Genomic DNA, 26,509 nt, shown 5'->3' on the forward strand with positions numbered 1-26,509 from the left:
ACAAATAAATATAGGATTGAGAAATGACATAAATATGGGATTGAGAAATGAAGTGAAATGCCCCTGGGCATATAAATAGCTACTGGAAATTTTGTGAATATACTTCCTGTTATGTGGCATACTTCCACGTACTGAGGGTAATCCTTTTTATTATTATTTTAACTTCTCAATGTTCTCATCCGCATGCACGTAAGGGATGTACTAAGCATCCACCAGTGTCTCTCAATCTATCATTTAAGGGTCATGCATTTTTTCATGCTAGATCTTATTAGAAAAACCAGTGAACCAAACATCTCACTTACACACAACAAAGTACGAGAGCATCGTAACCCCTTGTCCAAATATCATTGACAATCTTTCTTTAGTCATGAGAAAATTAAACTCATTTAAAAGTGCAGGCATCACAATAACTTAACTACACCCCCACAAAGCAAGCAACTGGGAATCAGAAGGGGGTAGCAAGAAATACCAGATTTTTGTTAAAAGAACTAGAAAAATGGAGAGCAATCAAGATACATCGATCACAAAATCGATGTGCGCATTCAATAGTGCAATGGGCATATTCCAACAATAAGTTGGGAAAAATCTCTCTGATAGAAATCCCACCATATTTATTAGATTTTTATAGTGGAAGGACCCCCCATTAGGCACTAGAAGCATGATCTGATATGGCCTGAAATGGTTTGTAATATGATCTATTCTCTTGTAGTAATGCTATTTTCACTAATGACGTCACTTTAGGGAAAAAAAAAAAAAGAACTTAACAACACCCAACAACTTATTATCATAAAAATAACCACGATGTCAATTGACGTGTTAAAAAAAGGGCAAACCCCTTCCAGAGCTAGGGGCAAACACAATCAGCTCTAAATGATTTCTTTTTGATTGGTACAATCAGCTATACATGATATGCAGCAGTTTCAAAAGATTATGGTGCACAGCCATCCCGCTACCCTATTGTATCCACATCCTTTATGTTCTCTGGGCCTTCCCGCTGAGATATTCGCAGTGCAGAAGCAAATATTTCACAAGCTGGTTCAAAGGCATGTGGTGCCTTACTGTCCAGAAGATGTATGCAATCTACAACACATTCTACATTCTTTGCTTGGCCGCCTTCTCATTGCCCTTGATTAAAACTCCGTTCGTTTGGTGACCCAGGAACAAAGGGAACAAAACCCCGGCCACCAAATACGGGGCGCATGAAGGCATCGTCGAATTTACGCCAGTATCGATGAACAATGTGCGTAGGAGTTGCCAGGAGTGCACGTATGCTGCTTGGTCGGGTAATTTCAGGAAGGTCAAACTCAGAATCCAGCCCCTCTCCAAGAAGAGGCACAGAATCCTGCCCCTCTCCAAGAAAAGGCACAGTTACAGATTTTGGAGTAGACGGATCTGACTGTACCTTGCTGGCTGTGTGTCTTGGATGTAGAAGCAAGAACCTAATAAGAGGTTTAGTCAGCAAACCAAACACCTGACCAGAAACAAATATGAAGTGTTATTACCATTACCAAGAACATTGAAATTTCATATGCAAAACTCATTCATACAACATCGCAAGCAATCCTAATGCCAAAAGCAACCATAAATGTAACTTTTTTCCTTACAAAAATTCATGTGAAGGGCAGTTGGTTTTCTTGTTCCCCTAAGAAGCATCGTTCCTCTTAAGAAAATAACACATATATAGAGCTCACCCAAAACCTCAATTGGAATCATGGTGGAACTGATCCACTTTAATTGTATCTACATAAAATTCTGTCCATGATGCTCTTGCCAAACAAATAATAAAGAATAAATATGGAGGAAGCAGGCATCTGACAGCAAGCCCTCGTCCAATGGAGCTTTGAGCAATGGAACACCCATATTCTTGATAGCTAAGAAGCTTAACGGTGAAGACCATAACAGCAAGCAACATATTTGCAATTTCTCTTTTCATTGTAAATGAATCAGCTAATTCTCAGAAAATACAAACCCTTGGCATATCAAGAGGCCAGATTGGGCTCTTTTAATGTGACATCAGAAGATGTGCCAAGTAAATAAGTTTGACCCTCAATGGACCAACCATGTACACAATAAAATTAAAAGTGAACGAAAAAAGAATGGAAAGATTAATATTTATCACTATAGAACAAATTAAATCAAGTCAATATGATTTCACAGATCACAGAAAAGGCAGTAGACATCCCACCACTGTGCTGAAGAGAACAACAGTTATGGTGCTGGTGATCATGATTGCATTTCCTCGCAATTGAGTATGCCCTGACCTTGTGAACTGCATTTAGAAAAGTAAAAGGTTTACTAAATATTCCACTGCTACCATCTCTCTATCTGTCTCTCACCCATCCACGCATGCATGCACCATTCAAGTGTTCTTATTTCAAGTGGAAGAGCATAAAAGAAACTGAAATTTCCCTCTGATCAATTATTTCTTAACAAATTTCTATTTAGTTATAAATATAACAGCGTGTCCATATCTTACCTGATTATAAGCGAGTGCTATAGACACAGCACCTCTCATGAGACCAGCCCACCATATTACCACCTACAACAATAAATATGGTGGTGAGATTTGGTACATCAAAGAAGTACGAAAAAAACAGAATTATGCTGCAACAGAAACAGAAAGCATACTTGTTGCCTGAAGTTGATTTTTTCCTTTGGAGATTTTTTAACTAAGTTGATTAAAAATGATAAGGGGAAAACAAAGGCTGCTCTTCCTCCCATAATCAAACCTAGCAGTATTGAACTCACTGCAACAGATGTTCCAGGACTGCAAAAAGCAAAATAAGCATTGCATGTTAGAGAAATAAATAATGTCTCAGCAAGGCAGCTATATCATACATTTTTTCTGAAAAATTACATAGACTGCTACTACTACTACTAATAGATATAAGGTTCAACATATTAAGAGCTTGGAACTAAAAGGACTAGTTAGTCATCTGCTCTTATGCTGATAATACCTGCCACTGACAAATCTCCACTTTTCAATGTCCAAGGCATCCATTCCAACATAAACGAAGATAAAGATCTCAGCAACAAATGAAAGGGTTGCAAAAGCATGCCTGTGATAATTTGAAGGAAAATCTAAAGCATTAGGTATATGACAAATTGACCTTTGTTCTACATATGAAAAATGGGTTAAAATGGCTTGATAGCTTCTAAGAAGAATTACTTGGTAGTGATTCGTGAACACTCAGTCACATTGTGCCAGGTGTAATGGGACTTCACAATCCCACAAAAGAATACCGTGAGAATGCCACTCAAATAGAACAACTGCATAACAGATTAAATACAGTAGCACCTTAGTGAGATGAAAAATAATTAGCAATCTATCAAATCTGCCGTCTACATAAAGCATTTGAAGCATAGAAAGAGAAATGAGTGCCGTTAAACTATTAGACATCTTACTTCAGCCATCATATATGAAAGGTATGCCATGAGCATCATAAGAGCAACTTCACGATCTGTAGAGTGCCTAAATCATGAGAAAAATTGTATTATCAGAATTTCGTTTTAGTATATGATTCTAATACTTCTTTCCTCCATCAGTTAAAAGTTTCTTCAGAAGCCAAATCAGGAGACCTTAAATATTAGGTGTCACCAGACCACTTTCAACGAATAAAAACCTAGCGTACGATCTAAAGACCAAACAAAGCATCTTCTTATTATGAGACTAGGTCCATTTTCAACATTAGTATAATAACAATGGAATAGTATTGTTACCTATAAAAAAAAAACAATGGAATACTATTGTTGCAATACCAGTAAAAGCAACTGACTCGATCATTCCAATTCTGACAAACGTACCTTCCAAAATACAGCTTTTTGATGATGTATGCACTAAGCAGCCCAGTCTGCAGGGGGAAAGAGATATGTCATACCACAGGAGAATGGCACATGTAGCATAACACATGTGCATTAATACATACGAATCTATGAGAGAGAGAGAGAGAGAGAGGCTTACTATCACCCCAAGCATTGTGCTTGTGAGAAACAAATAAAAGAAGTTGCCAATAAAATGCAAACCAATCCTGGGGTCGATATGATTGAGGTCAAAACTCTGGATTGCATTAAAAAGTACCACTGATGTTGCATCATTTACAACACCCTCCCCAAATACAAGACTGTAGAGTAAAGGCGTCTCATCCTGATTAAGCACCTGCACCATCACACGAAAGTTCAGGTTTGAAGTGTAGATACCTTATCCGATTGAAGACATGATAACATGCTGATATCTGCTATACCTGCAATGTACATACAGAGTCCGTGGCAGCAAATATTGCACCGATTGCTGAAATAACGGATCAATACAGTCAGAATGAAACAGCAAGCAAAGTTACTCGAAAAAGAAAATTGGCAAATGTAGTACCTAGATAATCCCCAATATCCAGCGAACCAATATCCAATTTTTTGAAGAACTGAGTAACCCCTGGTTCAAGCATCAGAATTTTACAGTCACAATAAGATGGTAATATAAAACCCAATAGCTCAAACTCTTTTTTTCTTTATTTGCTAGGCCTAACATGCTTTAATCCAAATCAGAAGGGTATTTGATACAAACATGGTGAACAAAATAAAAATTTATTGAAAAGACTCGTGTACATTATTTGGCCAAAGAAATAATGTACAAAGTGACTTAGACAGAGTAAACTGTCGAGTATGGATGCATATATCACTCTGCTTTAATCCAAATCAGAAGGGTATTTGATACAAACATGGTGAACAAAATAAAAATTTATTGAAAAGACTCGTGTACATTATTTGGCCAAAGAAATAATGTACAAAGTGACTTAGACAGAGTAAACTGTCGAGTATGGATGCATATATCACTCTCATTCCATCCTCTAACACCAAAGAAATTAGTAATATGCCTTCAAAATAATATCTAAAACCAAAGAGTAGGTGTCCACCCAACGCAATCACACAGATACTGAATATAAACTGTCAGATAAGAGAATTATCACTTTTTTGCACAAGAAAAGAACAGTTTCATTTTTAGGAATGATTCTCTGCTATGTAATGGTCTCTCCTCAAAGATTGCACAAAACAGAAGAGTGGGAATTATCAGTTCTAAGCATAGGTAAGTACTAAAAGTCCGGATGAAATTGCTTCAAACAGAGAATTTTCTGCCGAGTGAACTTACAGGTAAAGTTCAAGAGAAAAGCAACTATACATTTCTAGTGGATAAATCCTCCTATAGATTGGTATGACCAAACACAGATGGCTCTCTAACCACCAATAAAGAAGGTTAGGGTGATGCTTTGAGAGGGCAGCTGCTCTTGCTTTTGCTGCTGTATGAGTCTAGAATTGTCTTACAGCATGAATTGGGAGCGATTGACAGTAATTAATTTTTTAATAGCTTGGAGGGTCGTAAGAAGAATGGGGACATGCCACTGACTCCATGAATATGGCCATATTTTGAATGAGCAGCACAGTGCCATGAAAAAATCTTTGAAGAGGAGATTTTCGGATCGCTTGGTCGCTTTGAAATCACTGATAATACCATCAGTCAGAGAAGTCATAATCTAATTGGCTGCATTGCTAATAAATGGTATCATCTATATATAGAAATTGTCTTAAAAGAGATTCAAACTATCTTTATATTATCTGCGTGGGATATTGTTCTATGTACCCTTTCGATTAGTTTGCCAAAACAGCTGGTGAAAAGGAAATAATGATAATAACAATACTATCCTCTAGAGACCTCATCACTTTATCTTCTAATCACATGGTGCCAATTAGACTAGAACCCAGACTGCTATAATTACCTCCTCTGTGTGCTACTCTCAGGTAGAAGGCTGAAAACCATATGTCCCAACAACCCTACAAAGAACCACTATATGATTACCAACAAAGTTTACTCTGTCGGTGCAGAAACACAATAGGAACTGTTTGTTCAAGCGATCATTGAAATTGGGATTGAGTGAAAAGTTAAGAGTCGAAGACTCCCTGCTGTTCCAATTACTAAAGAAACCTTATGATTTGACAACTCCCAAACAAATTTAAGGCACAGTTTGCTACATATTCTAGGGTGGCAGAAATTTTTTATAAAAATTACATTGTTAACATAAGATTAGCGATTCTTAATGTGAAGATATCAATTTGAACCAATAAAAAGTTAAAAAAAATGTGTGGTGCCCATTTCAACAAAAACACAATTGTGAACTACTTATTGCAACCATGCTTTTTGGTGAAATCAAATTAAACTGATGAAGTCCCAGCTGATGACGTAGGAACAGAAACTAAGTATACATCTCGAGATTTTCAAATCATTCAAACACTGGAATAAAATTTCCACACTTTTATGTGAAATGCCACATTGGGCACGTTTCATTTGTAAACACTCCATGGCTTCCAGTAAACCATAAAATCTCTTCCTGTCACTTATGCAGCCAAGTATACCACTTCATGGTGTATCAATTAAATTTCTACAATTAGATCTTTAAACAGACGTACCATTTGAAAGCTTGTAAAACTTATTTTGCAAGTAATCAAGAATTGCGTTGAAGAACACAAAAGGCGTAGTCCGCATATGACAGCTCATAACATTTGTGCGCAAGAATGTCATAGTTCTTTTAAATCTTTATATGTTTGAAAGAGAAATGATTTGTACAGTTTTAGGGTGTGCAAGCCCCCCACACACCTCCCTTTGAAAAATGTAGGCAAATAGGCACTATTTATTTTCCAAAGGAGTGTGCGAGGCTTAATCGTCCTAAGACTGTATCTAGCATTACTTATGTTGAAATTGCCTAATCAATGAACAATGCGCTCTCTCTCTCTCTTTGAAAATAGCATATATTGTCTATTTGATCTATGAAAAAATCTGCATTGTGGGTTTTTTCTATATTCTTTTGTCTTGTCTTTTACCTTCTGCTCGCATGATGTTTAATATTACCTCGGAATTTTGTGCAGGTATTATTGGTCTGCAAGGATGAACTGCTGCTCCCAAAACCGTTTATCTAGTGTGTAGCATTATCTCCTGCAAGTAGGCTTGTGAAGGACTTCCTGAGTACTCTTCTAAATAAATGACAAACCTTTGCGTTGGGTCTGTATTTGTGATCTAAAATTGGGTGCTTGTGCTTTGTTTCCTTTTCATGTAATGCCGACCTCTTTCTTATCAGTATTACATAATGTTGAACAAATTTTCATTCGCCTTAGTTTTAATGGGTCTTCTTTCTTCCATCAGGTTTAAATTGCCCCTTTTCATCTCTGTTCCTGATGATAATACGAAAACGTTACGAATAATTGTGATTGTATATGGTCTAACATGCTAGAATAACATTCGTTGAATAATACTGCAGCCAGCCTGTGATGTGGCATACTTCCACTGAGGGCAAATCCTTTTTATTATTATTTTAACTTCTCAATGTTCTCATCCGCATGCACGTAAGGGATGCACAAAGCAATCCCCAGTGTATCTCAATCTATCATTCAAGGTTCAAGCATTTTTTCATTAAGATGGCTAGTCCAATGTGGACACACCTAGTCAAAAGTTGATACTATAACCAAAAGTTAACATTCTAGCCAAATTTTGGACTTGGCTAGAATTCTGATTTTTTTTTTTTTTTCCCACTGAACACTGAAGAAATTTGATGGGTACCAAAATGCCGCTTACACAGTTCTGTACAAATTTGGAACCCAAAACTGTTCCCTCATCCATACATTATGCAACTGAAGAGTGCCTCATATGCACATCAGGTGCCAATAAACAGAAGTCCAAATACAAATGGATACGTATGTTAAAGATGCAAATTCAGTCAGTGGTGTAGGAATGATAGACCAGCAAAAGAGTACCAAGACGAAACTGGCACAGGCACCGCTTCAGGCTGGGCAGCCTGATAATGATGTGTCTTGTCTTTGTGCAGTAAAGCATCAGCAACATATGTGGAGTATAAACTATCCACTTGATCAGTTTCTGTCCCGCGTAAATTGGCACTCTCGATTGGGTGCATTCCACCAATAGGATAAGAACCTGATGAAACACCATAATGATAACCAGTAGCAGATGTTGCAGTTGCAAAAGGTACAGTGGATGGCGTTTCACGTCTAGCACCAAGACCATAAGCATGGTACTCTCTCATTCAAGTAGAGAGAATCCGCCTGAACAGTCTCTCTCTTTTTGGGGACAGCATTTATATGTAAAAGGTCAGGCTGTCTTAGAAGGTGCTCTCCCTGAGGACCATAAGCTCGATAGTCCTTTCCAGCCGGGTAAAAGTCCCGAGGAGTCTCTTCTCTTGGTAGAGTTGCCATGTCTCTGTATACAAGACGCTGATGATCCCTTTCATAAGATGGCAACTGAAATCTACTAGAATCACTATTTGTATAAGGATCCCTAGCAAGTGTTTCCTTCTGATAACGGGGCCACACTTCTCTTACTCTTTCATGAACTTTCCTGTCACCAACTCTAGCGACTTGAGGAAAGTAGACATCAAGGCTCCATGGACTTGCATCCAATTCTTCAGATATTCTGATTCAATTAAATTGGAAGAAGTAAAAGTTCAAAAACTTGAAAAAAAAGGAATGCATTATGTATTAGTGTACATGTGTACTGCCAAAATTGTTAGTGAAAATAAATCAGAGGAGAGAGAGAGAGAGAGAGATCCCCAGAAGCACCAATTTATGTGCAAGCTCGATAAATTATCAGGCACATCAATCAAAATAAGGTCAACACAATAAAAAAAGTAAGTTACCATCTTTACATACTGGCTTCCTCTCATCTGTGAAGGCTTGGGTTCAGCAAATTTATTTCTAACAAGAAAAGGGTAAACTTTTTTATAAGTGGGAAAAGGTTAAATCAAATATGTCCATCAACATCAACTGTTATCTAAACCATAATTTTCAGTTGTCATCCTCTTTATCTCCTCCCAGAATCGGGAATTGCCACATAGTGAAAGAGGTGAAGCAAGGGAATTCTAATATCGAAGGGATCAAGGACTTCCTGGATCAGAGTTCCATAGGAGTCAGAAAGCAGTTGCAAAATCCAGTCGGAATATGTGCTTCTTCCCAGTTTCAATAACAAATGGATTTGAAAATATGGAAAATTTACTTGAAACCTGCTCCATTGGTGCCTGTTTTGGAAGAATTGACAGGGGTGCCTGTTTTGCTGTAAGATCATCTGATCTCAAAAATCTATTCGATATCTTTAAAGAAAGTACTAGAAGTGGAAACATAGAGTGGGAGGCTTTTTTGCTGAAAAGCTATCCAAGAATTCAGGAACTAGAAAGACATATGAAGTGCAAAAGAAAGACACCCAGCAAGACAAGTGAGAATCTAAGTAATGCATAGGAAGCTCTACCGTCAAATATAACTCTAAAAACAACAGCATTTATGTTTGCTCAGTCAATTCCAATCTCAAAATAAGCAGCACTTGTACAACTTGACCCATCTATCGATTAAGCCAACTAGGATGATAAATATACCTCATACTAGATCATGGCATGCCCTCCTCACCTCCATAGTGTGCTTTTGCACACACTGCCTTTATATTTACTTAGGTCAACTTCTTCCAAAATGGAGAAAATAAATTAACTTTGATCTAGCAGACACCCACAATAAATAATCTTTGGGCAATATCACAGCAGCCCTATCTTTTCACTTCCTTTTGCTTTTCTTTCCTCATACATACTACTTAGGTACTTCATATAAAAAGAAAGCACCAATAAAGTTATCTTCACAGCTCTAGCACTGGAAACTATGCTATTTCTTGCCATGAATAGTCTAAGTGAGCAATACAACAATTTGAATACTGCCTAACGTAGCCAATTACTTTTTAATGAATTGAATATCATCTACTGTAGTTCAATATCCCTATCAAAAAACGCAGTTAAAAAACACCATCACACAACTCTTTTTTTTTGGGGGGGGGAATTCGAGAAAGGAACAATTTCCATAACCTCCTTTGTTTTCCCTTCCTATCCTCATAGATCTTTCAGTGACTTTTCTGGAAATACACCAAAAAAGTAAACTCTGTACAGTTATTATCGATAGAAACATTATTTCCAGTCGGCACTCTTGTGGGGGCTCGCGCATAAGGACCTCGAAAAAGCATAATGCCCTAAGAATATCGACCAAGTCTAAACTAATTCAAACTCCAAATGCCCTGAAAGCCATCTCAAATTTCTCCTTTAGAAACTCACATTAGACAAACTACGTACTTCTACCAAGATAAAAACAAATAAATAAATAAAAACAAATATAATATGTGGGATGATAAGAAACAAAAACTTTTTTATTAATTATAAGTTCAATTACGACAATGAATTTGAAGATTGTTAAAAGTTTAAAAAAGCGTATCATATGAATTGATGGGGATAATAATAATAAAAAAATCTTGATACATTGTAACATTTATCAATGCCAAGATAGAATCTCATTTAATTTTAACTGTCTAGATAGATTAAGAATAAAATAAAGGTCATATAACACAATATTGGTAGCAATATCCCATAGGAAATGAAAATGTTTTCACTTAATTTTCAACTTCTAAAGGTCCCAAAATACATCTTTTAAAGTAAGAAGAGCACTTGCCTTTACATAAACCTTCTAAACAAATTTATTTATCGTACATGCAGCCGGAGGTCGACCAAAATTCAAACTTCAAAAGTCTTACATGTTTAGGTAATGGGAAGAGATGAAAATTTTGTAAATAATAATGAAATAGTTTGTAAATAGTAATGAAATGATTTGAGTTAAGATGTTTTATTAGATTTTGAAAAATGAAAGAGAAAAAAATCATATAAAAAGAGAGATTTGAAAATAAATAAAACAAGCAATCATAATTAAACTATGTTTTATTTCACTAATATTAATGGGAATGACGAGTCCTCTGCCCTATTGACTTCAAAAGAAAAAAAACTATTACCATGGGATTCACAAACTCTGCATTGAAAATGCGACATTAATCTAGCTGCTGCATGCATATTAAGGATGATCTTGATCATCTTCTTTAGAATTCTAAACCTTCCCATTGACAGAAAACAACATATTTATAAAAATAAAAACTTCTAATATCAAAGTATCATCAACGAAGCCTTTCATTAAAAAAGAAAAAGAAAAAAGAAATCAAGGAAATATCAAAGCCATCCCACTCAATTGGCTTTCCATGTTTTTTTTTTTTTTTTTTTTTTTTTATATAAATTTTGTTTTCTCTGTGTTTAATAGTACATGTTAATGACAAAAATTGCACAACAGTCTGGAAGGGGAGAAAGAGTCATCTCTGGCCCGCTATGACTATTTGGGCCCCAATCGGTGTAGTCTAGAACCCCCGGTGTGATCCAATGCTGCTGTGCGTATATCCATGACCGTAAATGAAAAATAAATGCTGAGAATGTAAAAGAGATAGAAACACACATATTTATGTGGTTCGGCATAAAGCCTACATTTACAGAGATTTTTGGGGAGGGTAGAGTCTATTATAATATACTTATTTACAGTCTTTCATGGTCTCTCATACTCTCTGTATAATGGAGATTAAAAGCTCTACTTTTCTGGTGAAGATCTCGTCGTTAGAGCTCCTCTCCTGAGGTTGAAGAAGCTGAAGATGTGGTTGAAAAAATTTCGCTGAAATCTTCTGGCCGTTTCCTTTATCCCCACTTTTCATGTGCCCCTCTTTTTGCGTGTCCTAGGGAGTGGTGAGGATTTGCTGCCTTCCCTTACGTGTTTGACATCTTCCATTCATTTCCGTTTTCTTCTTTTCCTTTCCGTATGCACTTCCCTTCCTCCTGACAACTTCTCTTTTTCGTTGTCCCCTTCTCGTCTCCCATTCCTCTCTCTTGTCTCTCGTTCCTCTCTCTTCTTTTGTCTTCTAGTAGTGAGACCTCCCCTTGGACTGGGCCTAGTAGGCTCAGTTTGGGTCGTGTATATTTAATCCATTCCAGTAATTATAATGAGAGAAAAATTAGTGTTATTGATGAGTGTAAAACACCAATTTTACTTGTTCCAAAATTTAACCTAATGGAAAAATATATATTTAATTATCTATTTGTATCTTAACAACAAGCATTAAGTGTTGCTAAAAACACCAAAGTTCGTATCGAATACTAATATATTTAAACTATCTAGCGTGTTAAGACGTGGGAGAATATATAAATATATATATATATATTTATTTATATATATAATTTGTTGATTGCATACTGCAGTTACGGATTATTACATTCAAATATTAAAATTCATGGTTTTATAAGATGGGAATAGACTTAAGCCTTTCTCAGAATAACCATTGAGCTGTGTCATAGTGATTTGACTCCCGAAGCCAATGTGTGACAATATTAAAATCATGCTAATTCCAACAGCTTTGGTGTACTCAAGACTCCGTGACGGAACGTCTTCGTCCTAGTTTGAATTAAAAACTCATCTCAACTTCATCATTATAATTTTTTTAAATTTTCACACAAAATATAATAAATAAATCAACATTTTCAAATTTTAAAAAAATAATAATATTAAAAAATAATATTATAAAAATATTTTATTATACTATTCACAAACCATCTCAACACATCTTTGAATCCAAACAGGTCCGTAGTCTCACAATTACATTCTCCAAAGATGGGGAACTCGAAGGAATAAGCTCCAGAGCATAGGAAGGTGTTTTCTTTCCACAAATGTGCAACTGTAAGCATAGATAGACGCTTCAGCACTAGTTGCCTTAATCGTGTGACTATCATAGCTTGTTTTTCTCGATCAAGAAGTTCGTAAGCTGGGAATATTTTCTCCCAGCCACAATTAGATACTTCAAACTTTAACAGATTTGGCAGTCTTGTAAGAAATGTCGCAGCAAGACCTGAAAACTGGCCATTCATTAAGTTCCATTTCAGTTAGCGTAGGGAACACAAAATGTCCGATTGCTCTGTCTTTTTCCACGACTCTTTCTTTCGTCCCTGACCATTAGGGATGTACAAGAACTGACCAAACCTGTCGCAACCGACTGGAACCAGCCGGAACAGGTGAAGAACAGGCTGGCGTGCAACAGTTATTTGCTCAAACCGAAGTTGGCCAGTTTGGTCCGGATTTGAACTACTGTCAAACTGCCGAACCGGCCGATGGTATATTAGTTTAAGTGGAATGGCGTCGTTTATGCTTGTAGTTGTGTTTTAAACACAACTGAAACGATGCTGCGTCATTTTAGCCTTAACGTATAAAAAAAATAAGTGGAACGACACCGTTCGATTTAAAACCAAACGGCGTCGTTTCGATATTATATCGTCTTCTACCTCCCTTCTACTTCTCCGATTGATTTTCAGTTTCTCTCATCCTCTCTCTCTCCTCTGCAACTCTCTCTCTCTCTCTACTCTCTCAGACCACTATTGCTGTTAGCTCAAATCGAGAACCGACCGTGAACTGCCAGAGTAGATACGACTGGTTTTTCTCCTCTCCATTGACCGGTTATGGTCGGTTGCTCCTCCATATTTACTCTCGTCGATCGGTTTCAGTCTTGCCCAAAAACCACACCGAAGGCTTCGATTTTGACCCCTACTGACCAGGAAGCTATTAAGGCACATGGCTCTTTACCATTTTGCCCCTCTTGCTTTTTAAATAGAATAATGCTATTCATCATCTCATAATGTGTCATTAGATGATTGAAAGTTATTAATTATATTTTATTTGTGAATCTATCATTTAATGTCACCTTGAAAAGTAATAGAAATAAGAGTGCAAGAAAGGTGTTTGCAAAAATGCTTCAGAGTTGGATTCATTTCACGAATACATTTGAAAGGCTACAGATTTCTTGAATACAATAGTCTAATGACACTTTATATTTGTAGACAATTCTCAACCAATATTACACACTCATGATTGACACCTCAGCACTGTACGAGCCTTCTAGAATCATCTGCAATATTCCTTTGTGCAGAGTTTGTTAGTGCATCTGCTGCCTTGGAGTCGTGTTTGTTAGAATCCTGCTCTGAGGTGGAATTCGCTGGAGCAGATTGATGGTGAGCCTTAATACTCCTCACGATTTGGCGTGTAAACATCTTCTTATCATTCCATAATATGTAATTTTTCATTAAATCACTTCTAAGCCGATAAGATTCCATGGCATGCAAACACCTTGCATAACAAGAACCCCACAATTTTTGAATAGTGACATTCCGGCTCATAATTTCCAACTTATCCATCACCAAGCTCGGGAATAAGAGCTGTAAAATTCGTCAGAAGATGAGTGGTTAACACATACCCCATCCCACACTATAACAGATATATTTTAACTTGAGAGCTCACGGCTTCTTTGAAATTAATAAAAAAAGTTATGTTATATATATATATAGTTTTTGTTTTACTTTTAAATAAAAAGAAAACTAAACAATTCAAATAAGGACTTTTATTCGTTTGTTCAAAATAAATACATTTCATCATGTATTTGTAAAAGTGACTTTCAGTTTGGGCCTTTAAGTTGGCTTTTATTATGTCATGATATTATTATAAAAATAAGAAAAGAAGTGTTAAAGCCGTAAAGAAATTCTACAAAAAAAAACTGATAAATTGATGTGATTTCATATAATACGTTAGATATATTTTATACTAAAAATAGTTTTGGTATATTCTTCTTAAAAAAAAATACATATATATTTCTATGAACCTCATACTCAGAGTAACGAAATTTGAGTATTTTTCTATTAATGATTAGTATTATAATTAAATTTATAATTTAGAAAGATTAGTTAACAAAATTTTATAATATTGGAATGTAAAATTTTCATTCACTTTCATGAAAATGATGTCAGCCTCTACGTCTTCTACCTAAATGTGAAAATCTTAATAGAGCTAAATAATTTATAGCGTCTTACCTTAACTTTCTCGCATTCAAGAATCCGCATCTCTTTCAGCATCGACCATTTTGAATCATGCACTCCCTCGAGTCTCTCTAAATTTTCAAGACATAGAGAAGTTACTTGAGGGAACACCAACGTCATTTCTACTGCTTCTCCTTCTTCAGCTGCAACAATTTCCTCCACCCCACAGTCATAAATCTTAATTTTCTCCAATTGCTCGAGACATCTAACAATCGAGGCTGGAAACAAACTTTTCAGACTCACACATTTCCCAACAATTATTACTTGTAGATTTTGAAAGCTGGGAATTGTTTGAGAGTCTTTACTCCATACATGCTTTATTTTGGGTAGACCATACAGATCCAAAAGTTTCAAACTTGGGAAGCCAACCTACAAGATTAAATCCCTTGTTTCAATTAAAGACAGGACAGAGTAGAGCAAAGAAAATTGGTTTGTGGAGATGCAGTTCTATTGCTGAAAATTCTGAGAGAGAGAGATTGAGGTTGATTGGATTATTACCTCTTCAACCACGAAAAGAGTGCCTCCCTGCTCGTGCAATTCTTTGGACGACGACAATTCCAAAGTATGCACCCCTTGAAAAAATCACTTGAGTTTTGGTAACCCATAAAGTCCTAGACAAATTAGGTTGGGGAATGAAAGTCTCGTTGTTGGATCTGTCCCGTCTTCTCTCTCGACAATTTCCTCTAATACCCCACAACCTGTTATTATGAGAGACTGCAATTCCTGGAGACTTGCAGCAATCGAGGCTGTTGGAAACAAACTTTTCAAACTCTCACACAATGAAACATCAATATGAAGTAGTTTTGGAAAGTTGTACATATCGCGTTGATGGGAGTCCTTGATGTTCCATATAATTTCCAACTTTTCCATTTTAGAAATTTTCAATATCTCCAAGCTCGGGACTGGCCTCTGTTAAATTCATCGCAACACTGAGTTTCATTTAAGATATCACAAAATACATGAACACAGATAATATATTTTACCATCTCCATTACTAGTAGTTAAAATAATTAAATTAAAGAGACGGAACTTGAATTCTATCATAATCGTAACTCCCTATTCTCAGATTTTGAACTGAAACTTTTTTTCTTGGTTTCATTACTCAACAAGCAAACTGGACCTCTTCCTTTTTTAATTTGTTTTTTCTTGCTTCTTTCTTGGCTTTTGAATCTCTAGTGTAAAAATTCTATTTGTATTTTGAATTGGATTTATGGTAGGCGAAGAGGGCTTAAAATAAAGAAATAACAAAACAAATTTAAAACTATTATTTTTATAATTTAGCTAAACTGATAGATAATCTAATGTGACTGGCTAAAATAATAAAAAAATATGTAAAAACTTTAAATAATGAAAACCATGATATATAGAATATGGAGAACTGAGTATTTTTTTAGTAATTATCATATTATGATTAAGTATACCATTTAAAGAGATTAATTAACTAAATTCATCAACTTAATTAAAGACATATCAAAATGATTTTATACTTTTGGGATGTAAAATTTTCATTCACTTTCATGAAAATGATGTCAGTTCTACGTCTTCTACCTAAATGTGAAAATCTTAATAGAGCTAAATAATTTATAATCTCTTACCTTATCCACCCAGAAAAGGGGTTGTTTAATTGACATCTGAGAATACTGCCTCTCTTCAACTGTTCCTAAAGCAAATAGTACCTCAACTTTCTCGCATTCTTCAATCGACATCTTTTTTAGCATTGGCCAATTTGAAATATGCAGTCCCTTGTAAAAACACTCAAGTCTCGGTAAATTTTCAAGAAGCAAAGAAGTTACTTGAGGGAACTCGAACACCAACATCCTTTCCACTGTTTCTCCTCCTTCAGCCTCAACAATTTCCTCCAGTACCCCACAATCACTAATTCTAATTTGCTTCAATTGCTTAAGACAAGTACCGATCGAGGCTAGAAACAAACTATTAAGACTCGCACATTTTGAAACATGAATTCTTTGTAGATTCTGAAACCTGAGAATTGTTTGGCGGTCTTTACTACATACACGCTTTATTTTGGGTAGATTCCATAGAAGCAAATTTGTCAATTTAGGAAAGGCAACCTGCAGGATTAAGTCATTACAAATTTCAATTAAAAAAAAAAAAAAAGACACTTGCTTCGATTAAAGGCAGAGCAGAGAAAATTGGTTTGTGGAGCTGCATGCATGTTTAGGTCTTGTCCGAATCTACCTTAATTCATATCATCTAATTATTACAAGTTTTTCAAATTTTTAAACAAAATACAATAAACAATCTAACATTTTCAAATCTAAAAAATATATATATTAAAAAATAATATTTTTACAATATTTTAATCAACTTTTAATTTTCATCTCAACTATTTTCATCTCAATTCATTATTCAAAAAAAATCTCAATTCACTATTGAAACAATATTTTAGTGTCATATATAGTAATCTAGAATACATGTAATTAGAAGCGTCGTTAACAAATGAATAGTGCTACACCCATCGAGAGTGTAGCTCGAGGATGGATCCCGATAAAGTTAAATGTTTTTTTTTTTCATTCATTCTTTTATATCTTTAAATATTTAAAAAAAAAATCATAACATTAAAAGATATTTTCTTAAGCATTAAATTAAAAAAAAAAATTGTTGAACCCATCGTCGAGACACAAGTCTCAACCACTTTAACTTTTTCCTTAACAAATCCACAAGAGAGGGAATCTATAGACATAAATTTACATAGAAGTTTCGTATGGGAAATGATACTTCCACATACAAAATGTACTGATAAAGTGTACAGAATCAGATTGGTGCTTTTTTTTAAAATAATAATAATAATTTGTACGTTTATTATTTAATATGTTTTTTAAAAATTATTCACAAAAATATTTTAATAAAAAAATATACATACAGATACCCTTTCAAGTCCCTATTCTCGTTTGAGGTAGCGTCATCCCATATGGCAAAATAAAAAGACTTCGCAAGTATTGTATAATTATTTTAAAAAAATGAATAAATAAGTTATTTATATAAATAATAATAATTTTTTAATAGAAAAATAATATTTATAATCTTAGAATACCTAGAAGTCGCGTACTATTTTTTAAAAAATAAATAAATATAAAATATATACAAAAAAATTAATTTTTTAATAATAAATTTTATTTTTTTTAAAAGAAATATAGATAATTTCTTCAATCCATAATTATATATAATATTATTCTTTTTAATAATAAATCTTACCATTTTTAAAAAAAATAACTATATAATACTTATATAATACAAGATTATATTATCATTACTCTGACATAAATGAATTGTGAATGACCAGTTCCATTGTTGTAAATTTTGAGAGAGAGAGAGAGAGTGGTTGATTGGACTGTTACCTCATTAACCCCGAAAAGTGTGCCTCCCTGCTCATGTAATTCCTTAGATGACGACGATTCCAAAGTACGCACCCCTTGGAAAAACCACTTGAGTTTTGGCAACCCATCAAGGCTTAGCGAAGTTAGGCTAGTGAATAAAATCCTCGTTGTTGGATCCGTCCCGTCTTCTCTCTGGACAATTTCCTCCAGTACCCCACAATCTCTTATCTTGAGAGACTTTAATTGTGTTAGACTTGTAGCCACTGTGGCTGCTGGAAACAAACTTTTCAAATTCTCACATTTGGCAACATGTAAATTAAATAGATCTGGAAACCTGAAGATCTCTTTACTCCAAACATGCTTTATTTTGGGCAGACCTGCCAGCTGCAGGGTTTTCAAACTAGGAAAGGAAAGCTGCAAGATTAAGTCTATCATGTTAGTTAAAAAATCAAGATTTCAGTGCTTTGAATTTGAAAATAGGCAAAATTAAACAGGGGAACAAGTGTATTATTAGCTATAATTGTTTTTTATTGGACCAATTGTTGAGAATTAAGTCCCAACTAATTTCGAGGATGCACATATCCTTGACAAAGCTTTTTATGTGTATTTCATCTTATTTTTGTTTTCAAATTTAACTTTTAAGCCCCAAGACTAAGTTGGCGTCTTCCGCCACAACCTAACAAAGGCGCATGCAATTATACTTTGGGCACAGGGAATGCCAACTAAATCATGTTTATGCTTATGGTGTGCTTGACACATGATTTACACGGACTTATGTAAATGTACCTGATGATGTAGAAGCGGCACCTGAAGATCATGGTCGTTGCCTTTCGAATTGGTTTCTCTTGTGCTTAAGAAGCTCATGAGCTTTGGAAGATCCATTAGCACCAAGGTTTGCAGTCGACAGAACACCTCTTCTATTCCGTCTTCTTCTTCTTTCACGAATATTGCTCCCACGTTGTTGCATCTTCTTATCTTCAATTCTTCAAGTAGTGAAAGGCCTCTGGCTATCGATGATGAGAAGATAAATCTTAATTTCTCACAGTTATGCACGATTAAAACTTTCAAGTTTTTTAAGGATGTCCTCAACTCAGGGAGATGACAACTACGTAAGATATGGAGACGCTTCAGTTGTTGAAAATCTTCTCTATCTAATTCATGCAAGACACTATTAGTACTGTTCGACTCGTCTAGATAAAGATATTCTATCCTCTTTAGTAGCATTTTGATCCCAAAGTCCAATTGGGAGCTGCTCATATTCAGTTTGAAATGCAACGATCTTGAGAAGCCGGCCTCCTCCCCACGATACCAGAAATATAGACCCCTCATATGTCCAATGCAAATCTTGTATCTCTCAAGCTCTTTAGAAAACAAATCTTTCGGTAGATTGTTGGCATCTTTAATATCTATCTCTAAGGTGATCAAGTGTGACAATTTTTTTAGCTCTACAAGGCTAGCATTTTTTCCTTCATTATTGGGTCCTTCAACCTCCCATTGGACTTTGATGTTTCGCATATACAATTCTTCTAACTTGACCAAGCTTGACAAGACATTAGGAGGAATCACTTTAAGTTTGGAACAATCTGTCAAATCCAATAACCGCAAACCAGTCAATGACCCTATTTCTCCTGGCAAGTTTGAAATGTCAGAACGAGCAAGACTAAGAATTACTAAAGTCTTGAGTTCTCCAATCCAATGAATATCTCCCAACTTACATCCATCAAGACACAATGTTTGTAGGTTTGTAAGTGGCAAAAGTGATGAAAGTTGTATATTTCTCAAACTCAGAACTTCGAGCTTGTCCATCCCTTGGAAGGAACTGCTTCGGGTTGTCAAATATTGAGATTCACACTGGACATAAAGGTATCTTAATTTAGGACATTCTATTTCATTGAGATATTTATCATGGATATGATCTCCACCATGAATAGAGAGCGCCTCGCATCTTTTTAGTGAATCGACATCTGGCCATGCTTTTTGCCCACCATCGCCTCTCATGACAAACATATTATAATCATTTTTTGCAATTATTGTAGCGACATGACGAACAAGATCATGCATGTAAAATTCCTCGGAGCTATGTGGACTTTGTAGTAGCAAACAAGCATCTTGGAGATCTCTAACTGAAGTTTCTAGTCTATTTCTTGCTTCATCCAATGTATCAATGCCATGGAATAAACACAGACCGAAACCATATCTCAACAAGTCCTGATAGGAAATGTAGTACCCTTCTCGAGCACAAAGCAAAAATAGGGATTGGAGCTCTTTACCAACAAGATGTGTATAGCTCAGCTCTATACAAGTATATACAGGTGACCATATTTTTGTGTCATGTTCTGGATTGGCTCTTGTTAGTTGCACCAGGGCATCCTTCCAGGCTCCCGAATTCTGATTCTTTAATGCCCTAGAAACTGTTACAAGTGCAATAGGAAGACCTCGACACGCATTAGCTACCTCAATTGCTGTGTTTCGCAAGTCAAGATCACCTTTGACAGAATCACCCGCCATCTTTTCAAATAAGATCCATGCTTCTTCTTCTCCTAAATCGTCGAGTTTAAAGCTGTTCTCTTCGTTGACCATCTCAGAAGCTAGTACATGTCGATCTCTGGATGTGAGTAGTACTTTGCATCTTTCGGAAGGAATAATTCCTACTTGCTCCAAATCAAGTCGCTTCCATATATCATCCAAGATAACAAGTATCTTCTTCTCCTTGTCTTTTTCTAACCTCGCCCGTAGATGGCCTGCTCTTACCATTTCAGCTTTACAATTAGGATCAAGCTTTAGATCTAGCATGTTTGCAATTTCTTCTTGAATTTGACTTAGGTTTGGGCTTTCCGTCACATTTGCCAGAGCCACCTCATCGAATAAGCTTTCTTCCTTGGCTTTCCTGAAAATTTCTTTCATCAGTGTACTCTTTCCAACTCCAGGCGACCCCCACACGCCGATCTTGTTAATATTAGCATCTCCCAATGCCTCCATAATTCTCTTCGTAATTGATATCCTCGAATCCAAGGTCATGTAATCCACGTTTCTTGGAGTCACCCTATCTTGCACAGCAGGACGATGGGAAACGCCGCCGACAAAGTTTCCTTCTTCAAGAAGTTTTGCAATATTACCCACCATCTCCTTTGCTTCCCGGCTCATCTGATGTCGTTGCTTCAAGTTCAGGCATGACACATTAGAGTTCCTCGATTCCGCTTCTTCTTCACCTCCACCAAGTTTCTTGATAATATCGTCCACCTTTTTCAACCACGTTTCTACATTATCTTTTATTTCATCGCCGTTATCTGAAGCAGTTTTAACCTTGCGTTCAACCTCTTTCTGAGCATCCCGCAGCGTCATTTCCTGATTCTTCAGATACTCCATGTTGCTCTTGTAGTGACATGAATAACATAGCCACCGTCCAACTGGTTGAACAGTGTACTCTGCGATTTTCGCTAAAATTGCAAAAATGATCTCCTCCATTCTTGTTTGCCACAGTCCGTCACCAGCTTCCTCTTAATTTTTTTTTTTTTAGGGAATTTGTTTTTATAAAATTTTTAAACTCAAACAAACTGATGAAAACCAGGAAAAATATAGAAGTTGAAATTGCGATGGCAATAAAGCACGGGGAAATACAAAGAAATAAGTTCGAGTACCTCTCCTTAGGACATTGATAGACCGGAGGCTGGAGTAAAGAGTCAATAGGATGAAGTTGGAAACCAAATTAAGCAAAGAGAAATGAAAACTAGGCGGGCGGGGTTTTGAGACCAGACCAGAAACAGAGTTGGGAGTGGTATAATGCAATAAAGACGGATCAGTACTAAAATGAATCACGGAAATAGAATGACAACCCAAGAACGCATTGAGAAAGCTTTTCACCAAAAACCAGAAAAAATAAAAGAAAAGAAATGGCAATTATCAATATGCCAAAAGGCAGGAACAGAGAAAGGATGATCAACCACTCTCCGTTACTCTTTCACAACTTTCTTCGTTAGGCCCTGATCCAGTCAAGCTCTGTGCTGAAAGTTCAATTTTTTTTTTTTAACATAATTACAAGTGTGAAAATGCAAATATTATGGAAGAAATATGACACAGATATTTGTTTTTGGGGGTCAGAGTCTGAAGAACTAGATCATCACATATGGTATCTAAACTAACTATTGAACTGTGCTAAATCTTTAAAGCAAACGATGCGGAAAAAACAAATATCATATATATGAAAGAATTTAATTAAACATGATGACTCATAAATTCATACTTTTGATCTGGAAAATCATGATCGTACCTCACTTTAATTTTTTCCTCCTCGATGATCCGCAGAAACAGAGTTGGGAGTGGTATACTGCAATAAAGACGGATCAGTACTAAAATAAATCATGGAAGTAGAACGACAACTCAAGAACGCATTGAGAAAGCTTTTCACCAAAAACCAGAAAAAAGAAAAAGAAAAGAAAAGAAATGGCAATTATCAATATGCCAAAAGGCAGGAACAGAGAAAGGATGATCAACCACTCTCCGTTACTCTTTCACAAATGTGTCACTTTTTTCGTTAGGCCTTGATCCAGTCAAGCTCTGTGCTAAAAGTTCAATTTTTTTTTTTTATCATAATTACAAGTGTGAAAATGCAAATATTATGGAAGAAATATGACACAGATATTTGTTTTTGGGGGTCAGAGTCTGAAGAACTAGATCATCACATATGGTATTTAAACTAATTAATGAACTGTGCTAAATCTTTAAAGCAAACGATGCAGAAAAAACAAATATCATATATATGAAAGAATTTAATTAAACATGATGACTCATAAATTCATACTTTTGATCTGGAAAATCATGATCGTACCTCACTTTAATTTTTTCCTCCTCGATGATCTGTAGAAACAGAGTTGGGAGTGGTATACTGCAATAAAGAACGATCAGTACTAAAATGAATCACGGAAGTAGAACGACAACCCAAGAATGCATTGAGAAAGCTTTTCACCAAAAACCAGAAAAAAGAAAAAGAAAAGAAAAGAAATGGCAATTATCAATATGCCAAAAGGCAGGAACAGAGAAATGATGATCAACCACTCTCGGTTACTCTTTCACAAATGCGTCATTTTCTTCGTTAAGCCTTGATCCAGTCAAGCTCTGTGCTAAAAGTTCAATTTTTTTTTTAACATAATTACAAGTGTGAAAATGCAAATATTATGGAAGAAATATGACACAGATATTTGTTTTTGGGGGTCAGAGTCTGAAGAACTAGATCATCACATATGATATCTAAACTAACTATTGAACTGTGCTAAATCTTTAAAGCAAACGATGCGGAAAAAACAAACATCATATATATGAAAGAATTTAATTAAACATGATGACTCAAAAATTCATACTTTTGATTTGAAAAATCATGATCGTACCTCACTTTAATTTTTTCCTCCTCGATGATCCGCAGAAACAGAGTTGGGAGTGGTATACTGCAATAAAGAACGATCAGTACTAAAATGAATCACGGAAGTAGAACGACAACCCAAGAACGCATTGAGAAAGCTTTTCACCAAAAACCAGACAACAGAAAAAGAAAAGAAAAGAAATGGCAATTATCAATATTCCAAAAGGCAGGAACAGAGAAATGATGATCAATCACTCTCGGTTACTCTTTCACAAATGCGTCATTTTCTTCGTTAAGCCCTGATCCAGTCAAGCTCTGTGTTAAAAGTCTAATTTTTTTTTTTTAACATAATTACAAGTGTGAAAATGCAAATATTATGGAAGAAATATGACACAGATATTTGTTTTTGGGGGTCAGAGTCTGAAGAACTGGATCATCACATATGGTATCTAAACTAATTAATGAACTGTGCTAAATCTTTAAAACAAACGATGTGGAAAAAAAATATATCATATATATGAAAGAATTTAATTAAACATGATGATTCATAAATTCATACTTTTGATCTGAAAAATCGTGATCGTACCTCACTTTAATTTCTTCCTCCTCGATGATTCGCAGAAACAGAGTTGGGAGTGGTATACTGCAATGAAGAACGATCAGTACTGAAATGAATCACGGAAGTAGAACGACAACCCAAGAAAGCATTGAGAAAGCTTTTCACCAAAAACCAGAAAACAGAAAAAGAAAAGAAAAGAAATGGCAATTTTCAATATGCCAAAAGGCAGGAACAGAGAAAAGATGATCAACCACTCTCGGTTACTCTTTCACAAATGCGTCACTTTCTTCGTTAGGCCTTGATCCATCAAGCTCTGTGCTAAAAGTTCAATTTTTTTTTTTAACATAATTACAAGTGTGAAAATGCAAATATTATGGAAGAAATATGACACAGATATTTGTTTTTGGGGGTCAGAGTCTGAAGAACTAGATCATCACATATGGTATTTAAACTAATTAATAAACTGTGCTAAATCTTTAAAGCAAACGACGCAGAAAAAACAAATATCATATATATGAAAGAATTTAATTAAACATGATGACTCATAAATTCTTACTTTTGATCTGGAAAATCATGATCGTACCTCACTTTAATTTTTTCCTCCTCGATGATCTGCAGAAACAGATTTGGGAGTGGTATACTGCAATAAAGAACGATCAGTACTAAAATGAATCACGGAAGTAGAACGACAACCCAAGAATGCATTGAGAAAGCTTTTCACCAAAAACCAGAAAAAAAAAAGAAAAAAAAAACAAAATAAATGGCAATTATCAATATGCCAAAAGGCAAGAACAGAGAAAGGATGATCAACCACTCTCAGTTACTCTTTTACAACTTTCTTCGTTAAGCCGTGATCCAGTCAAGCTCTGTGCTAAAAGTTCAAATTTTTTTTTTTAACATAATTACAAGTGTGAAAATGCAAATATTATGGAAGAAATATGACACAGATATTTGTTTTTAGGGGTCAGAGTCTGAAGAACTAGATCATCACATATGGTATCTAAACTAACTATTGAACTGTGCTAAATCTTTAAAGCAAACGATGCGGAAAAAACAAACATCATATATATGAAAGAATTTAATTAAACATGATGACTCATAAATTCATACTTTTGATCTGGAAAATCATGATCGTACCTCACTTTAATTTTTTCATCCTCGATGATTCGCAGAAACAGAGTTGGGAGTGGTATACTGCAATGAAGAACGATCAGTACTAAATTGATTCACGGAAGTAGAACGACAACCCAAGAACGCATTGAGAAAGCTTTTCACCAAAAACCAGACAACAGAAAAAGAAAAGAAAAGAAATGGCAATTATCAATATTCCAAAAGGCAGGAACAGAGAAATGATGATCAATCACTCTCGGTTACTCTTTCACAAATGCGTCATTTTCTTCGTTAAGCCCTGATCCAGTCAAGCTCTGTGCTAAAAGTCTAATTTTTTTTTTTTTAACATAATTACAAGTGTGAAAATGCAAATATTATGGAAGAAATATGACACAGATATTTGTTTTTGGGGGTCAGAGTCTGAAGAACTAGATTATCACATATGGTATCTAAACTAATTAATGAACTGTGCTAAATCATTAAAGCAAACGATGCAGAGAAAACAAATATCATATATATGAAAGAATTTAATTAAACATGATGACTCATAAATTCATACTTTTGATCTGAAAAATCGTGATCGTACCTCACTTTAATTTCTTCTTCCTCGATGATCCGCATCAAAAGTGCAAACCAAGAGCAAAGATGCCAAGATGGTAAACGGAATCAATTAATTAGACGAAAACCAAGATCGACCAGCATTTAGCAGTGAAACATGATTAATAATGTTCGGCGAAGTTGGACATATGACTGACTCTTTATAGTGGGAAGAGTACTGAATATATATAATGCAGGAAAAAACAAGCACTTACAACCAATAAAGTAAAAACAAAAAAGTATGACACTTAAAAATGACCAAGAGAGTAAGAGTCTTTGTTTACGATATGAGTTTCATATCATCCTATCTCAATATTTTCATTATTTTTTTCTCAAATTTTATATAAAATAGATATATTTTAATTTAATTATTATAATTTTCTTAAACTTATAATAAAATATAAAAATAATTTAATTTTTTTAAATCTCAAAACAAAACTAATATTATAATAATATTTTAACTTTATAATAATTTTTATTTAACTTTTTCTATATTATTTCTTAAAATACCATAATATGTCATAACTCAAATCATTTTAATGCCATTCAAGAACTATTACACGACTATCCACAAATTTTTAATCTCTATCTAATTTCTCAAAGATTTCCTAATTGTAAATTCAGTTATTTGAATTTATGATTAAAATTTTTAAATTTTGCAATTAGCACTTTCCCTCAACCTGACACGTGTATTCTAGGTGACACATCAGCATTTTAAAAAAAATAAATAAATGATTTTAAAATGTGGTTGTCGCCGTGT

At 35.1% G+C, this 26,509-nt stretch overlaps 3 protein-coding genes and 1 long non-coding RNA gene across 4 annotated transcripts; all 4 read right to left on the reverse strand.

Annotated features, from left to right (window-relative positions):
* Positions 1-862: 862 nt before the first annotated feature.
* LOC121262419 (sodium/hydrogen exchanger 2-like) lies at positions 863-4,439 on the reverse strand. Its single transcript, XM_041164896.1, has 11 exons — positions 4,367-4,439; positions 4,242-4,288; positions 3,962-4,156; positions 3,805-3,851; positions 3,406-3,472; positions 3,170-3,270; positions 2,958-3,059; positions 2,629-2,767; positions 2,477-2,539; positions 2,186-2,269; positions 863-1,471 (listed from the first exon to the last, which is right to left on the reverse strand). Exons 1-11 carry the CDS (start codon positions 4,437-4,439, stop codon positions 1,118-1,120), a joined length of 1,272 nt encoding a protein of 423 aa, XP_041020830.1. The 3' UTR covers positions 863-1,117.
* A 3,153-nt stretch (positions 4,440-7,592) lies between these two features.
* Positions 7,593-10,148, reverse strand: LOC121262425. Its single transcript, XR_005940099.1, has 2 exons — positions 9,258-10,148; positions 7,593-7,893 (listed from the first exon to the last, which is right to left on the reverse strand). It is a non-coding gene; the product is annotated as an uncharacterized LOC121262425 (long non-coding RNA).
* A 3,619-nt stretch (positions 10,149-13,767) lies between these two features.
* Positions 13,768-19,232, reverse strand: LOC121262411. Its single transcript, XM_041164889.1, has 4 exons — positions 18,917-19,232; positions 18,152-18,544; positions 14,787-15,161; positions 13,768-14,138 (listed from the first exon to the last, which is right to left on the reverse strand). Exons 1-4 carry the CDS (start codon positions 19,010-19,012, stop codon positions 13,803-13,805), a joined length of 1,200 nt encoding a protein of 399 aa, XP_041020823.1. The 5' UTR covers positions 19,013-19,232; the 3' UTR covers positions 13,768-13,802.
* LOC121262222 (disease resistance protein At4g27190-like) lies at positions 19,108-21,982 on the reverse strand. Its single transcript, XM_041164617.1, has 3 exons — positions 21,212-21,982; positions 19,193-21,161; positions 19,108-19,137 (listed from the first exon to the last, which is right to left on the reverse strand). Exons 2-3 carry the CDS (start codon positions 21,146-21,148, stop codon positions 19,108-19,110), a joined length of 1,986 nt encoding a protein of 661 aa, XP_041020551.1. The 5' UTR covers positions 21,149-21,161; positions 21,212-21,982.
* Between the last annotated feature and the right edge of the window lie 4,527 nt (positions 21,983-26,509).

The sequence above is a fragment of the Juglans microcarpa x Juglans regia genome, chromosome 4S (genome assembly GCF_004785595.1).
Source record: "Juglans microcarpa x Juglans regia isolate MS1-56 chromosome 4S, Jm3101_v1.0, whole genome shotgun sequence".
Taxonomy (NCBI): Eukaryota; Viridiplantae; Streptophyta; class Magnoliopsida; order Fagales; family Juglandaceae; genus Juglans; species Juglans microcarpa x Juglans regia.

Coding starts and splice junctions, on each gene's coding strand:
- LOC121262222 (XM_041164617.1), bottom strand. CDS start 21,148: ATGACCTTGGATTCGAGGATATCAATTACGAAGAGAATTATGGAGGCA. Junction 19,138..19,192: donor CATCCTTAAAAAACTTGAAA/GTTTTAATCGTG, acceptor CATCATCGATAG/CCAGAGGCCTTTCACTACTT.
- LOC121262419 (XM_041164896.1), bottom strand. CDS start 4,439: ATGCTTGAACCAGGGGTTACTCAGTTCTTCAAAAAATTGGATATTGGT. Junction 3,852..3,961: donor GCACAATGCTTGGGGTGATA/GTAAGCCTCTCT, acceptor TTCCCCCTGCAG/ACTGGGCTGCTTAGTGCATA. Junction 2,540..2,628: donor AAATCAACTTCAGGCAACAA/GTATGCTTTCTG, acceptor TTATTGTTGTAG/GTGGTAATATGGTGGGCTGG.
- LOC121262411 (XM_041164889.1), bottom strand. CDS start 19,012: ATGGATCTTCCAAAGCTCATGAGCTTCTTAAGCACAAGAGAAACCAAT. Junction 18,545..18,916: donor TGCCGCTTCTACATCATCAG/GTACATTTACAT, acceptor TTAATCTTGCAG/CTTTCCTTTCCTAGTTTGAA. Junction 14,139..14,786: donor TTGAATGCGAGAAAGTTAAG/GTAAGACGCTAT, acceptor CGAATTTTACAG/CTCTTATTCCCGAGCTTGGT.